This window comes from Bubalus kerabau, chromosome 3 (assembly GCF_029407905.1).
Source record: "Bubalus kerabau isolate K-KA32 ecotype Philippines breed swamp buffalo chromosome 3, PCC_UOA_SB_1v2, whole genome shotgun sequence".
NCBI classification, from domain to species: Eukaryota; Metazoa; Chordata; class Mammalia; order Artiodactyla; family Bovidae; genus Bubalus; species Bubalus kerabau.
The window spans coordinates 173,523,664-173,539,509 of record NC_073626.1 but is presented as its reverse complement, the minus strand read 5'-3'; the positions used below and the strand labels follow the sequence as shown (position 1 = coordinate 173,539,509).

The following is a 15,846-nucleotide window of genomic DNA, read 5'->3' as shown; positions in this document are numbered from 1 at the left end:
TTAAAAATCTGGTTGGCAAAAAGCTGTTAAAAAATGTTTTCAGCAGATGATGATCAGTCATAAGAGTTTGTCTTTCATTTCCAACATTTTTAGGCAAATATGCTGCTGCTTTTGTGGACCAGCTTTTCTCATTGTTATTATTTTAAGACACTTTCCTCAATCATTTTTATTTCTTTTTACTGATAGGGTATCATGGATTTGTATTTTTATGATTTAGAAAGCTGTTCCCAAATGACTCCACAGGAGATGTGGGTTCGATCCCTGGGTCAGGACAGTCTCCTGGAGGAGGAAATGGCAACCCACTCCAGTATTCTTGCCTGGGGAATCCCATGGACAGAGGAGCCTGGTGGACTACAGTCAGTGGGGTCGCAAAGAGTCAGACATGACTTAGTGTCTGACTAACAACAACAAAAAAAATGACTGCATCTCTATCCTGAGCTAAGAGCCTTTCTTTTCACCCCTAAAATCACAGAACTTGGAGGGTCTCTAAGTAACCTTCACCCCAGTATCTTTGAATGGAGCTCTGTTTGTATTTCTCTGATTTTGTGTTGTATGTGTGGGTGTGTGTGTATGTATGTGCTCAATTGCTTAGTCTTGTTCGACTCTTTGCAACCCCTTGGACTGTGGCCCACCAGGCTCCTCTGTCCATGGGATTCCCCAGGCAAGAATACTGGAGCGGGTTGCCATTTCCTCCTCCAGAGGATCTTCTCAACCCTGGGATCAAACCCATGTCTCCTGCATTGGCAGATGAATTCTTTACCTCTCTGCTACCTGGGAAGCTTTTTGTATTATTTATTGGGGCTAAAATGTCACAGGTTTAGGATTATGAAATGAACATATGATATAGACACTAGTAAATAATATTCCAGATTAGAGTACATACAGGAAATGCCTAATTGTTGAAGTGGCCGAAGATACTTTTTTTTTTTACTATATTTTCCCCAATATTAATTAAATCCTTAATCTGATTATTTATAAAGAGATGTTTATATTAAGGAATTAAGCTATATGTTTTTAGCAGCCTCTCTGCCTTATAAAATGGAGGAAACAAATTCACTATCTACTAACTATCAGACAGAATAACTTAAGGCTATTTTCTTTTTATCCCCTGACAGATTGAAGAGTATGTCCTGGTCCCAGGCTTTTGTTTGCTGACCTGGGTCAGAGACAGTAATGCTTTTTCTAGAAGCTACTAGGTCTGATCCATCTGTTGCTTTATGAGAACTCCTTCCCCAAGGCTTTTCTTATAGTAGTTTTGCTAGAATGTCCTACTTGCATTGTGAGCCTGGAAATTTAGAAGTAATTTTAGTTCTCTTATTTAAGAAAGGCTGGTGTCCATTGTGGCTATATTAGTACATAAGAGACTATCTTCAGGAAAAGAATGAAAAGCATGTACACTGCAGGTTGAATGAGTACTGTGTCTTCTGAAAACCTTGGGCTTAAATGTCTAAGGCAGTTCTGTTTAGATCTGAGTTCAGCATGAACTTGCTAGAGCAGTGGTGCCTGTTTTATTTCTCCAGTTGGGGAAGCTTTCTCTTAATATACGGAGACTCTAGAATGGGTAAGTATATGTATGTTGTTGTTCAGTCGCAGATTTGTGTCCAACTCTTTGCGACCCCCGTGAACACCAGGCTTCCCTGTCCATCACTGTCTCATGGAGTTTGCTCAAACTCATGTCCATTGAGTCGGTGATGCCATCCAACCATCTCATCCTCTGTCACCCCCTTCTCCTCCTGCCCTTATTCTTTACCAGCATCAGGGTCTTTTCCAATGAGTTGGCTCTTCGTTTCAGCATCAGTCCTTCCAGTGAGTACTCAGGACTGATTTCCTTTAGGATGGACAGGTTGGATCTCCTTGCTGTCCAAGGGACTCGCAAGAGTCTTCTCCAGCACCATAATTTGAAAGCATCATTTCTTTGATACTCAGCCTTCTTTATGGTCCAACTCTTACATGTGTACATGAATACTGGAAAAACCATAGCTTTGACTCTATGGACCTTTGTTGGCAAAGTGATGTCTCTGCTTTTTAATACGCTATCTACGTTTGTCATAGCTTTCCTTCCAAGGAGCAAACATCTTCTAATTCCGTGGCTGCAGTCACCATCCACAGTGATTTTGGAGCCCAAGAAAAGAAAATCTGTCACTGTTTACACTTTTTAAGATATGGCCTAAGCAAGTGTGGATACTTTTAACTTGCTTTTAGATTCAGTTGCTAAAATTAAAAAGTGGAATGTAGAAATATGAAAGAGGTGAGAAAACCACGTAGGTGCAACAGAGCAACTATATCAAGAGATATAATGAGGTTGCAGGAGAATTTGTTAGAATTTTGCACACTGAGAAGAGAGCAGCACAACCAACACAACTTCAAAGCAGTGGTGGGTGCATGTCCGAGGACAGTGCCCAAGCAGGTCAAGGGCATGGGAGGTTTAGGTACCAATCACATTTGGGGCACACTACTGGATAACCCTTGGTTTTCTTTTGTGACCTTTTTTATATAGCAGCAAAACTTAGAGTCTTTCCAGAGGGTTAAATGTAGAACTATTCCATACATAATGATGCTCATCAACTGTGTTGTTCAGAGTTCTGCACTGCAAGCTACCCAACCCATGGAAAAGACTCTCAGAGGCTTTCTGCTGCTTCAGAACTGACTGGCAGTCAGAGGGACAAGGGACACACTGCAGGAAGCGTCAGGTTGGCACAACCTGCTGCCCTACCCTGAGGAACTGGCTTTTCCTCAAATCTTTGTGTGACGACAGCTTCAGGGCCCCGGGTGTCCCAGCCTAGGTCATATGCTTGCCCCCAGCTGCACCGTGACTAGGAGAGAAGAAGCTGAATCTTCTAGTTGCTATAGTGCAGAGCACTCACTGCCTCCCACAGGGGAAAGGAGGCTGCAGGGTGCTGGTTGGGAAGAAGGTTTGGTTGCTAGACAGCCGGGGGTGGGGGGGGAAGACATATAAACTATCAACTGTATTTGTCTGGAGCTCAGTCTCTTTACAGATATTAACCGTCTTTTTCAGGCTCAGCCATGCATGAAGAATATTAATTTTCTTTTCCTTTAATGCTTTGTTCATTGTTTTTAAAAACAAAAACAAAAAAAACTTGGGACTATCTTTTTTAAACTTAGTCTTTATTTTTATCAGAGTTGTATGTATACTTCACATAGAGTCATAGTTCTCCCTGGTTTCTAAAGACGAAGAGCATTTCATTGCTCACACTGTGATTTTCTACTCCCTGCTGCTGCTGCTAAGTCACTTCAGTCGTGTCCGACTCTGTGCGACCCTATAGACGGGAACCCACCAGGCTTCCCTGTCCCTGGGATTGATTCTCCAGGCAAGAACACTGGAGTGGGATGGCATTTCCTTCTCCAGAAAACTATTTTCACTTCTTTCTAACTGATTTATTTGGTGTTTATCTTGATATTTCCAAATAGTGCACTGTGGTTATATCTTAATGTTTCCCTTTTAAACATTATTTATTGACTTTCCATGATGAAAATGAGTTTTGTTCTGTCTCAATACTTTACGCTTAGTCACACACACATTCTCTTCTCCTTTTCCCATCCTCCCAGGATAATTGTGTTGAACCTATGATCTGTGTTTTTATCACTTTGTCAGCACTGTGATGAAGCTGTGTAGTATGCTGTGACTACTCCTTTCTCCAGTACCACATTTAATTTTTCCCTGATGCTAATAATTGGTTTTTTTTTAATTTGCTTAAATTTTCTATACTTCTCACTAATTTGACCCCAAACCTCCCCTAATTGAATCAACCCTCTTTTCATATAAACACATCAGATATATGAATTTCATCTTTTTGTTTTTGTTGTTTTTAATTTCATCTTCTTAAACGTCTCCATGAGTGTTATGGCTTGCTGTTGTCTGGACCCTGGACCAGTCGCCCTCCAGGCCTGTTAAGGAGCTCTTGTCTTGGGGTCTCCTTCACCATCACTCTGAGGACCCCTTTGCTGTTTCTTGTTTTAGATCTCTTGCTTCCTGGATTCCATGTTATTCTCTTCCTTGGTCTTTCCTGTCATTTTGAAGGAGTGTGTTACTATTAGTTTCTTGAGAAAGTAAAGGTTTATTAGTTTTAGGAATCATTTCTTTAAGAATTTTAAAGGCACTGCTCCATTTTTTTCTGTCCTCCAGAGTCCCTGTTGAAAAGTCTTATGCATTCTGATTTTGACCTTTTGGGTAACAACTCATTTTCCTTCTGGAAGCTTGTCTTTTAACCTTATGTTCTGCAAGTTCACAGTGATGCAATTCAGGCCCTTGCTGGACCTTTTCAATCTGGGACATTTTCTTGAATTCATTTTTTTGATGACTTCCTCTCCTTGTTTTTTTCTCTTCTTTCTCAAAGTTATATTAGCTAGATGTTGGGCCTCTTGTACCGGCGTCCAGTTTTTGTATCTTTACTCTCAGTGTCTATCCTTTTGTCTTTTTTTCTTTCTAAAAGTATCTCTCAACTTTGTCTTTCATCCCAGGGGACTGGGGCAGTCCCAGGGGCAGGGTCCCAGTTCTCACAGCTTATTGTCTCTGACCTGACAATAGGAGGGAACAGCAGAGGTCATTTTGGTCTTGGAAGCTAACTTCTTTGGAATGCAGCCTTCAGTTAAGCTCTTCATGTGTTCAGCTCAATGGCTAACTTCCATCTCTGTCTATGTAGTACTCCTTCATGTTGACTCAAGGAGGTGCCACCTGAGACAGTCATCTATAAATGCTGGAGATGTGGGGTCACTGTTTCTGTGTCTCTGTCTTGGGAATGGGCTGTTTACTGTTAAAGTGATGTCTGTGAAGCCATTGCCTTGAGGCCCAGAATAACCAGGCATGTTAAAGTAGACCAGGGATGAGATGCTTGAAGTTCAGGTTAGGGATGTTTCAGACTGAGGCACCTGTGAACATTCAGTCATTTTATGTGTTCCAAATGTATTTTTATAATCATACGTGTCACATGTATGTACATATATGCATGTATCTCTCAGGAAGTAGGGAACTGGAAATGAGGGTATTATATAACCTCAAAATGGTGGTAAAGAACCTACCTGCCAATGCAGGAGATGCGGGAGATGCGCTTTTGATCCCTGGGTTGGGAGGAAGGCACGGGGAACCCACTCCAGTATTCTTGCCTGGAGAATTCCATGGACAAAGGAGGCTGTCAGGCTAAGATCCATAGGGTGGCAAAGAGTTGAACGTGACTGAAGTGACTTAGCATGCACGCAGGCTAAAAATTAGGTAAGAGACATTCGTCTACTTGCAATGAATTGTAATAGAAATGTGATCTTCCCACGTCATTGGGAAACTTGTTTTCTGCTCAGGCCCTCAGAGAATCGTAGATCGTTGGGGTGAGGACTAAGTGAGTCCCCACTGGGTTTTTCTACATAGCAAAGATGGACGGAGGAGCCTGGTGGGCTGCAGCCCATGGGGTCTCTAAGAGTCGGACATGACTGAGCAACTTCACTTTCACTTTTCACTTTCATGCATTGGAGGAAGAAATGGCAACCCACTCCAGTGTTCTTGCCTGGAGAATCCCAGGGACAGAGGAGCCTGGTAGGAGGCCATCTATGGGGTCGCACAGAGTTGGACACGACTGAAGTGACTTAGCAGCAGCAGCAGCAGGCTAGGGAAACAGCCTAACCCAGACAGCCCATTGGCTTCCTTTGCAGCAGCTACTTAACTCGGACAGAGCCGAGGGGACCCCCTTTTGCCTGTGGCTATGATGTCCTTCACGGGCTGGGCTCCAGCAAGGAGGACAGACAAATTCCAATCTCAGACCCTGGCTTTCCTGAGATTGAGGCCCGGGGCTTACTATTTGGAATATAAAGTGAAAGGTTTTTTGTTCCATTTTTTAAAAATATAAACTTGATAATTTTATTGCCAATTTAAAAATAAATGACTTTATATTGATTGTGAAGGGGTAAGAAGGCTACTTGAGGAAACTCTTTGGCAGTAGTTAGGAGTCTATGCTTTCACTGCTGGGCCCAAGTTCAATCCCTAGTCAGGGAACTAAAATCCCAGAAGCTAAGTGGCATAGCCAAAAAAAAGCATTGCTTGAAAGGTCTGGATTTGTGAGTAACGCTTGTGGACAGTGATTTTCACTGTAGGGCTATCTCCGTGAGTCATGTCCTGGGATTTTTCTCATACCTGTTTCTTCAAGTCTTTTTATCTCAGCTGGTCAGTTTCTGTTGGAAAATTTAAAATTTTGCACTGTTCATTTTCTACCTCTTTCTTGCAATTGCTAGACGTGTACCATCTGTGAGCTCTCATGTTGCAAATAAAAATATCTCCCCTGGGTCTCTGCATCTTCCTTTAGATGTCTTCTGCACTCTCTTCCACATTTATATTTGCTTTCTTGGCACTTAGCAGTCAGGCCAGCTTGCTGAGAAGTAAACAGGAGTCAATAGGAGCACATTTGAGACACCTGGAGGACAAAGTAGGTGGCTTTAGGGTCTTCTTTTTCCTTAATATACTTGATCAGAAATTGGATGAACCTTCGGGATGCTGAGACAGGGAAGATACTTTGGCAAGGAACAGAAGACCTGTCAGTCCCTGGCGTGGAGCACGAAGGTACTTTCCACCCTTTTCTGCACAGGGCTGACGACGCAGAGCAGGCCCGGGGAGTCAGGGAGCTGAGTTGACACAGCACCACCAGTGGACAGGCCTCTACAGGCACAGCACGTCCATCCACGTGATGCTGAGATTTCTAGTGCCTTCCTTATGTTTCTTTCTCCTACTTCCCAAAACCAACTCTGTGCTGAAATTTTAGCATTAAAACATACCCAAAGATATAAAGATCTTGACTTTTTATCTCCCTGAAATAAAAGAAAAACCAAGGGGTTAAAACCGACAGGACAGACTAGAAAGAAGGCTGCCATTCAGCCTCCTTCCTGATAAGAGGGGCTGGGTAAGGCCTTTCGGTGCACTAAATCTGGTGTTCCTTGAAGATCTTTCAGTCAGATGCATTGGACCAGTTTGGGACCTCTGCCTTTAATCCAAAAGTATAACTCTGTTACCGAGGCATTCTCTGAGATTTAGCATAGATAAGATAAGCTCTAAATCATCTCTAAGAAGCTCCCAGAAATGGTTTCAGTATTTCTTTTTCTTTACCAGCCCGTGTTCCCAAGAAAATCCTCAAATGCAAGGCAGTGTCTCGAGAACTGAACTTCTCTTCAGCAGAGCAAATGGAAAAATTCCGCCTGGAACAAAAAGTCTACTTCAAAGGGCAATGTCTGGAAGGTATTCTGCTGCCTACATGCCTCGTATCTGGGCTTAGGGTGACAGGGGTGGAAGTCAAGACTCAGGGAACTAAAGCCCTGCTTTGATAACATCCATTTTGCAACTCAGCTTGGATAGGGTTCCTACACCCTGGGAGATTGGGAGCTTGGGCAAAAAGCAGAAACAAAGCTGGCAACTGTGAGGGGCTCTGAGCCCAGTGAGAGGATTACTGACCCTAGAGGGCCTAGGGGTGGTGCTGGCTTTTCACTGATGTGGTCACGAGGAAGCTGCTGGTTAGGCCCTGGTACAGTGCTCTCCATACTATCACATACAGATTCCACTGGCAAGGGCACCCTGCAGTGAGTTTTCTTCACCATTGAGTGTAAGAGTGCACTCTGTGTCTTAGATCTGAAGTGACAAGTGAAAAGGCCTGTTCTGTGCCTCTGTGTATAATTTACATCTAGCCTACTTAGAAGAAAATGCTGCTGGTCCTAGTCCTTTAGATCTCAGAGCATAGGAGCAGACCTCTGGTGTGGTTCAGGGGGCTTCCATGTCCTTTCTTGTGGCCTCTGGCCTGGGAGGTTTCTGATGGCTTCATTGGTGGTTCCTGGGGTAGGAAATGGCACCCCACTTCAGTACTCTTGCCTGGAAAATCCCATGGATGGAGGAGCCTGGTAGGCTGCAGTCCATGGGGTCGCTAAGAGTCGGGCACGACTGAGCGACTTCACTTTCACTTTCATGCATTGGAGAAGGAAATAGCAACCTGCTCCAGTGTTCTTGCCTGGAGAATCCCAGGGACGGTGGAGCCTGATGGGCTGCCATCTATGGGGTCACAAAGAGTCAGATACGACTGAAGCAACTTAGCAGCAGGGGTAGGAAAAGGCCTGCTCAAAAGGATGGGGACACAGAGCCCCGAGACTCTGCCCAGGGCTCCAGCTCACCCACTTTTCCTTCTTCCTTCAGAATGGTTCTTCGAGTTTGGCTTTGTGATCCCTAACTCAACAAACACCTGGCAGTCCCTGATAGAGGCCGCGCCCGAGTCCCAGATGATGCCAGCCAGCGTGCTAACGTGAGTGAACGGGCCGCAGGGACGGTGGAGGTATCTTGAAGCAGCAAGTCCAGGCATATGGGACACATGGTTCCATTCAGCAGGCAGGCAACCTAGGTTGAGAACAGGGGTAAGAGTATCCAGGGTATCCAAGGTTACAGCTTACTGACTTCAGTCACGTGAAAAGACAGTATGATAGAGTGGAAAGAATTAAAAACTTCAGACTAGACCTTTAGACTAAATTCCTGATTAACCCTGACTAGTGAGGGCAATGGCACCCCACTCCAGTACTCTTGCCTGGAGAATCCCATGGACGGAGGGACCTGGTAGGCTGCAGTCCATGGGGTTGCTGAGGGTCGGACGCAACTGAGCGACTTCACTTTCACTTTTTACTTTCATGCATTGGAGAAGGAAATGGCAGCCCACTCCAGTGTTCTTACCTGGAGAATCCCAGGCACGGCGGGGCCTGGTACGCTGCCGTCTATGGGGTCGCACAGAGTCGGACACGACTGAAGCGACTTAGCAGGAGAAGCAGCAGCAGTAGTGTAACCTTGGCTATATACTTTCTTTCTCTGGGCCTTACTCTTCTCTCTAAACGAAGAATTAATAATCCTGTCTCACAGAGATAGAGTGAGGATAAAATGAGATCGTATGGAAGAAAACTAGCACATAACATAAATTAAATCTATGCTAATTAGCTCCCTTTCCTGACTATCAAACTCCTGATACTGTGTACTTCGTTTGACCCTCAGCAGAATCTGACAAAGTCCTAATTCTGTTTTAGAGGATAATGTTTGATTGTAGTTTTTCAGAGACTCACTTACCATTTTTATAAATTTGCTTCCTGCTCAAAGAATAGTTTGTCCTTTGTGCCCCACATCAGTCAGTCACTGCCCACCTACCATTTTCTCTTGGGAAAAGATTTTAGTCTTTTAAAGGTTTTAGAAGTATTGCCTGGTAGCAGATCATGTACACAGACAGATAATTGTGTGATATTGGATCACCTCTTTAAACAGGTCCTTTATGAAAACCACATTGAATTTGTAAATAGAGGTTTTTTTATTTTATATCTTGGATAGATTTTTATGTACATAATAGTATAAACTATAAAATACTATAACTATATAATAGTATAAACTAAAATAATATACATTTATATTTAATCAGTCAGATTTTGAGTTCCTTATTTACCCATTTTTTTATAATTAATTACCAGCAAAAATGCATCTGGTAGATATTAACTACCCTGGGAAAGTACAGTGTCATAAGTAGATGGGCATTTTTTAGATTTTGTTAACCCTTACTTGACTTCTTGGCCAGGCCTGATTTCTTTCAGGTGCTAACACCAGGAAGTCTATGATAATATATTCAGGTTATTTAAGTTGTCTTACTTTTTAGAACCCCAGAATAGCACCACTCTTGCTTTTAACTCAGTTCAAGAGGAGTTTGATTTGGAAACACTGACATACCCACCAAGAAGAATGAAATTGCACACTGCGTACAATACAGGTGTATCATTTGGGGTTATTGAGCCGTAAGCCACAGAAACTGACTCTGGCTTATAGGACAGAGTTGAAAGAGTAGGGCTGAGACCTGAGCAGCCAGAGGATGCAGGTGGCAGGAATCATGGATTCCTCAAGGAGCAGCCATGGGAAGGATTTTGCTCAGGGGAGAGATTCTGATTGGCTCAAATTATATCCTGTGCCTGCCTTTTTGTCAGTTAAGGGAGGGGCCACTTGGCTGACCATGGACTGGAGATAGGGTTCCCCCAGGAGAAGAACAGAGTGTTGTTACCCAAAGTGAGGAGAAAGATGCAGGACAGGCCAACCCACAGCTTCCACCAGAGTGAGTTTTATAAGAAAAGATACCACCCCTGCGGTCTCAGGTTTTCACATGAATCAGAAAGTCGTATTTATAGGCACCTCTGCATGCAGAGCACTCAGAGGGCCTTGGGTGTACTGTGGGTTAAGACATGCTCCCTCTTATAATTTCTAAACTTGAAGAAGATGAACCTCATCACATAAGTTAAAAGGTCATGTGAGATGTCTAATCCCATGTGATCTTAATATCCCCAAGCCAAGGTTATATAGGTGAGTGCATGTCCACGGGCCCAGTAGACCTAGATTGAAACTACTTTGTGGAAATGAAATCTGTTGCTAACACGCTCACTCTTCTGCCCTCTCTTCTGACTTACAGTGGAAATGTTATCATAGAGACAAAGTTTTTTGATGATGATCTTCTCGTAAGCACATCCAGAGTGAGGCTTTTCTACGTTTGAGAGAAGAATGTGTGTGCATTTCAAGAATTCATTTTTTTAGGGGGATGGAGGAAACTGTTTACTTTTTTCCTCTACACCTTTGATTTTTGGCACTTTCACCCCTGATTCCTTCTACGGCAAAACCCACCTGCGGCCACCAGGGGACCAGCTCTGTGTAGGTAACCAGATGGCTTTTTTCTCTCAAGCCACCATCTTCCGTTGACCAGAGTATAAATTCCCAGTCCCAGACCAGGGCAGAGGGCATGCCTCGACTCCTTCCTGGAGTAGCCCCAGGGACAGACACACACCACGACCTGTTCCCATCACCCTTCCTGCCTCCTCCTTGGGCCCTGCAGGCAACACATCTTCTTTTGGCCCCTGGTTTTGGAAAACTTCATGTTCCTGACCTGCATTTAGTTTTTTCCTACCGTTTCTATTTCATACATTCTCATACATTTAACTTGTAAAATAGACGATATTATTATTATTACATAATTAATTAAAACATGTTAATTAAAATATTCCTACGTCTTTAGCATGACACTTCTTTCATTTCTCCTTTTTTTGGAATGTGAACCCGGCTCCATGATGGGAAGAAAGACATTTATCAGACTGTAGGATCACAGCTCTGTTTTGCTCCAGAGAGAACTGATAGATCTTGCAGTTCCTGAGTGCTTCAATCACTGCTTTCCAAGAACATACAACACACTTGAGCAAGACCCATGACCTTGACATTTGTCTTTTAGATGTGGTATTTTAGTGGCTCTCTTCAACATACATGTGCCCTCCATTTGTCTATTGTTTTTAACTTTTCCCCTTCTTTTATAATGTGCATTTGTTCAAGAGGTTTCCAGAGAGGTTGGAGGTTCTAAGTTGGTCGAGTAAGGACTCTTACCTTCCTAAACAAGACACTAGAAGTTACAAAATGAAGAAAAGGTCTCCCTAAACTCACCTGGAGAACAGTGATGGGGAAGTACCTGGATGAGGAGGGATGCCGGGAGACGTTGAAAACCGCGGTCAGAGGGAGCCCGTGTAGGGGAGCAGAAGTTATATTTGCAGTGCTTTTAAGTATGACAATAGAAAGAAAACTAAAATGGGTTCTTCTGGAGACTTCCTTGGTGAAGTCTAAGCATCTGCCTTGCAATGGACTCAGGTTTGATCCCTGATTGGGAGCTAAGATCCCACATGCTGAGCAGGGTGGCCAAAAGAGTTTAAAAAAAAAAAAACAAAAAACACAGAGAACAAACAAGAAAGGGTTCTTTTTTAGGAACTTACCTGTGAACTATCAGTAGCCTTCACTGTCCTTTATAAAATACCAGCAATGAAAAGTCTTCTGGTTCTGGGACTACCCTGGAGGCCCAGGGGTTAAGACCTCATCTTCCAATGTACATGCCTTCTCACATGCCTCACTACCAAGAAAACAAACTTAAAAGAGAAAGCAATATTGTAACAAATTCAATAAAGGACTTCAAAAAATGGTCCACATCCAAAAAAAAAATTTTTTTAAGCAAATTTTTCTGGTTCCTAAAGTAGTAAGGTCTGAGGCCAGAGGAGGGAAAATACACTGAGTTGGGCCCTCTTGGTGGAGCCCCTGCTCCTAGATCCCTGCTCTCCTTCCATCTGTTACCGCAAAGGGCCTGTTTGCATCTGTGGGTGGGAGAAGCAGAACATTTTTAGTACTGTATCTCCATCTTTCAGTGATGACTCCATTCTTAGATCTGTTATCTTCAAAACCTAATTTTTAAATACCAAAGGTTGAATTAAAAAAAAAAAAGATAAAAGTGAGTCAAGGTTTTCTTTTTCTTTCCAAAAATGCCTTGTCTTTTCTCAGTATCAGCCTGTCTCTTTCCTTTTTCCTGGACTGTGTCTTCTCCCCAGAATCCCCCCGGGGAAGGCTCTTGGGCCTGGACACATCCTGATGGAGAAAAGACTTCCCAAGGGGCTTCTCTACCTGCTTAGACTTCCTTCACTGCCCTGCCCCACTCACCCACCCAGCTAGCACTGCTTTGCTAGCTGCTCTGAGAAAAACAAAAAGAACTATTGCCCAGTCCTTCTTAGAAGCTTGCCATCTCTCCAAGGTACATGTGCTCAGGAAATATTGAACATTTGCAAAGAACTGATGCTTTTTTACTGTGGTGCTCGAGAAGACTCTTGAGAGTTCCTTGGAGAGCAAGGAGATCAAATGAGTCAATCCTGAAGGAAATCAAGCCTGAATACTCAATGGAAGGACTGATGCTGAAGCTGAAGCTCCAATACTTTGGCCACCTGATGAGAAGAGCGAACTTACTGGAAAAAACACTGATGCTGGGAAATATTGAAGGCAAGAGGAGAAGGGGACAACAGAGGATGAGATGGTTGGATGGCATTACCGACTCAATGGACATGGGTTTGAGCAAACTCCAGGAGATAGTAGAAGACAGGGAAGCCTGCCCTGCTGCAGTCCATGGGGTCGCAAAGAGTTAGACATGACTGAGTGACTGAACAACAGCAGCAAATCATGAAACAAACAAGGAAGAAAAGCGTGTGCTTTGGGAACAATGCCGATCAAGGAGTTCCAAGCACGGGTGGGACTTGAACTGATGGGGAGGATGGCTGAATGCTATGGTGGGAGGAGAAGGGAGGTGGTACAGGCCAGGCAGAAAGAGAGGACACGGGACCTGCAGGGACCAGGATCCTTGGTGGGTTCAGGTCAGCCCCTGTAGGGTGAGTGCTGGTCCAAATGCCTGAAAATCTGTGTGGGGTTGGGGGTGGATATATTAAAGATCACAAAATGTTATTGGAAGGAGATGCATTCAGATCAGACCTGGCACAGTGTACAGCCACTGTTTCTCTAACATTTATGGACATCTGCCCATCCCCAGAAATGATGACTTAGCAGGTATCAGGCCCAGATACCTGCCTATGGAAGCACCCCGGCTGATTCTGCTACAGGTGGTCTGTGGAACAATCTTTGAAATACAGCACTGTCCCTGTATTTCAACAGGGATACAAATACAACACAGTATTTCCCTGATAGTGCTGGCTGGGTGGGTGAGTGGAGCAGGGCAGTGAAGGAAGTCTAAGCAGGTGGAGAAGCCTCCCCTGGGAAGTCCTTTCTCCATCAGGATGTGTCCAGGCCTGAGAGCTTTCCCTGGGTGGATGCTGGGGAGAAGACAGTCCAGGAAAAAGGAAGGAAACAGGTTGATGCTGAGAAAAGGCATTTTTGGAAAGCAAAATAAAAGCTTGACCCACTTTTACATTTTTTTTAAATCCAAAATACTGGCATTCAGTGAGTATTAGAGACATAATATGTCCACTGGTGACCATAAGATAAACTGAGATCTCCAAGCAGCATGCTTAAGGAACAAAGGCAGTCCCAGTTCTGACTTGTGCAAGTGGCCTGTTCTGACCTGTGCAAGTTCTGACCTGTCCAGTTGCTTGGGGCCATCCAGAGGAACTTTGTCATCTTTAGAGGAGGACAGAAGAGCCCCAGGCAGCATGGCCTTTGAGAAAGACTTGGGAGAACGTAAGAGACTCTTTTAAAACACAGACTTCTATTTAGAGAGTTTTGGTTAAGGTTTCCTGTGTGATGTGAGTCAGCTGTCTCGTCCACCTTCCCATCTGTGTTACTGGCCAGAGTGCTGGGTGGTTTCTGTGATGGGGCATGTGGTGAAGCCCTGAGTCTGGCCCCAGGCGGGCGTGGGAGTTGGAGGATGCGCAGTCTGGCAGAGGGGATCTGGCCCATTCAGGCCACACTGTGTACCAGTTAGAGAGCACAGGTCTGCATTTCCGAGTGTCGTCTCCAGTTGAGCAGTTATAAATGCCTGCCATGAGAAAAGGACAAGGTGGGCATTCAAAGTAAGAGATGACATGCAGTGCAGAAAAAATCAGGAAAGCCCTCTCTTCTCTGGATCCTTCAACTCTCAGCCAACAAAACATGTTCAAGTTACCCTAAAAAAAAGATGAATTAAAAAAAAAGGCTTTCCTTCAATCCTGCATAGAGTTCAGCTCCTGTTTCATCCTTTTCTTTCTCCACAGAGTCAAGTTCCCCAGAATTATCTCCTCGCACTCTTTGCACTCTGCCTCTCATTTACTGCTTGACCCTCTGCTGTCTCACCTGGCCTGTGGCCGCCTCTCCTCTGAGGCATCAGAGAACTCCACTGAGCCCTTGCCCCTGTCCAGCCCTTCTTGCTTTTTACCTGCTGGGGTCCTGGGAGCCCCTTTCCTGAGCGTTTGCTTCTTGTTACTTTGCAGGCTCTTCATTTTCTTCCAGCTGCCCTGTCCCTAAAATGTTGGTAAATTTGGGATTTTTTTTTTTGTTAGTATATATTGAAAACATGTTGTCACATTCTTTAAGCATTATACATTCACTCCACACATACTTATTGAGCACTTTTTATGTGCCAGACACTGTTTTAAGTGATGGAGACACTTGCTGGACAAGATGAGCAAAGTCCCTACCATGAGAGCCTAATGAGAAGAGACAGAAAGCAGATAATTTCAGATGGTAATCAATTTGCTCTGAAGAAAACAGAGCAGTGCAGTGGCAGCATGTCTGAAATGAGGAGGTGAAAAAACGGAAAGAAGTCAGCATTCAGCCCTTGACCCTGAAACAAGGATTGACAAGCTCCCGCAGCAAGCCAGCAGTCTGGAAAGCCAGGTTTGACTCAAACAAAGATTTTTTACACTCTTTTAACCTGTCATCAACAAAGTAAGAACCAAATGTGCCAGGCTTGATACTACAAAGACCTCTGGGTGTGATGGGGAAAGCACTGCCCTGTGGGAGGAGTGACTGCCTGCCCCTTCCACCTGGTGAAGGATGGAGAAGAGGGTGAGGAGGAAGCAGGGCACAGACACCCATGCTGACATCCTTGCGCTCCACCCCTCAGGCCTGGAGGGGATGGCCGTATAGAAACATCTGCCTGGGACTTTCCTGGTGGCTCAGCCGTTGAATCTGCCTGCCAATGCAACTCCTGCAGGTTCGACCCCTGATCCGGGAAGATCCCACACGTCACAGAGTAACTAAGCCTGTGCACCAGGGCTACTAAATCTGTGCTCCTGAGCCCAAGTGCTGCAACTAGTTGAAGCCGGCGCGCTCAAGAGAGGCCGTGCTCGGCAACAAGAGGAGTCACTCAGTGAGAAGCCCATGCACACCGCAACTAGAGAGGAGCCCTGGCTCGCGGAGACTTGAGAAACACCTGCGCAGCAACAAAAGACCCAGCACAGCCAAATAAATAAATATTTTTTTTAAATCTGCCCAGGTGTGGGGGATGATGGGGCCTTCTGGAAGTTAGTAGGGAGGGTGGGCTGCCCGCCATCCAGTAGATGGGAGCCTGTTGACTCAGCTTCCATAAG

The 15,846-nt window shown here is 44.4% G+C and overlaps 1 protein-coding gene and 1 long non-coding RNA gene across 2 annotated transcripts in view; one reads left to right on the top strand and one right to left on the bottom strand.

Annotated features, from left to right (window-relative positions):
- The window catches only part of PDE6D (phosphodiesterase 6D), a 59,376-nt gene extending 48,329 nt beyond the window's left edge, over positions 1–11,047 (top strand). The window contains exons 2-5 of the mRNA XM_055573736.1: positions 6,471–6,559; positions 7,103–7,228; positions 8,171–8,276; positions 10,452–11,047. Of these exons, the coding sequence (XP_055429711.1) occupies positions 6,471–6,559; positions 7,103–7,228; positions 8,171–8,276; positions 10,452–10,533 (403 nt within the window). The 3' untranslated portion in view covers positions 10,534–11,047. The remainder of the gene's footprint in view (positions 1–6,470; positions 6,560–7,102; positions 7,229–8,170; positions 8,277–10,451) is intronic.
- Positions 11,048–14,179: 3,132 nt separating this feature from the next.
- LOC129646873 (uncharacterized) lies at positions 14,180–14,963 on the bottom strand. The gene is made up of 3 exons (XR_008712206.1): positions 14,874–14,963; positions 14,691–14,775; positions 14,180–14,315 (listed from the first exon to the last, which is right to left on the bottom strand). It is a non-coding gene; the product is annotated as an uncharacterized LOC129646873 (long non-coding RNA).
- Between the last annotated feature and the right edge of the window lie 883 nt (positions 14,964–15,846).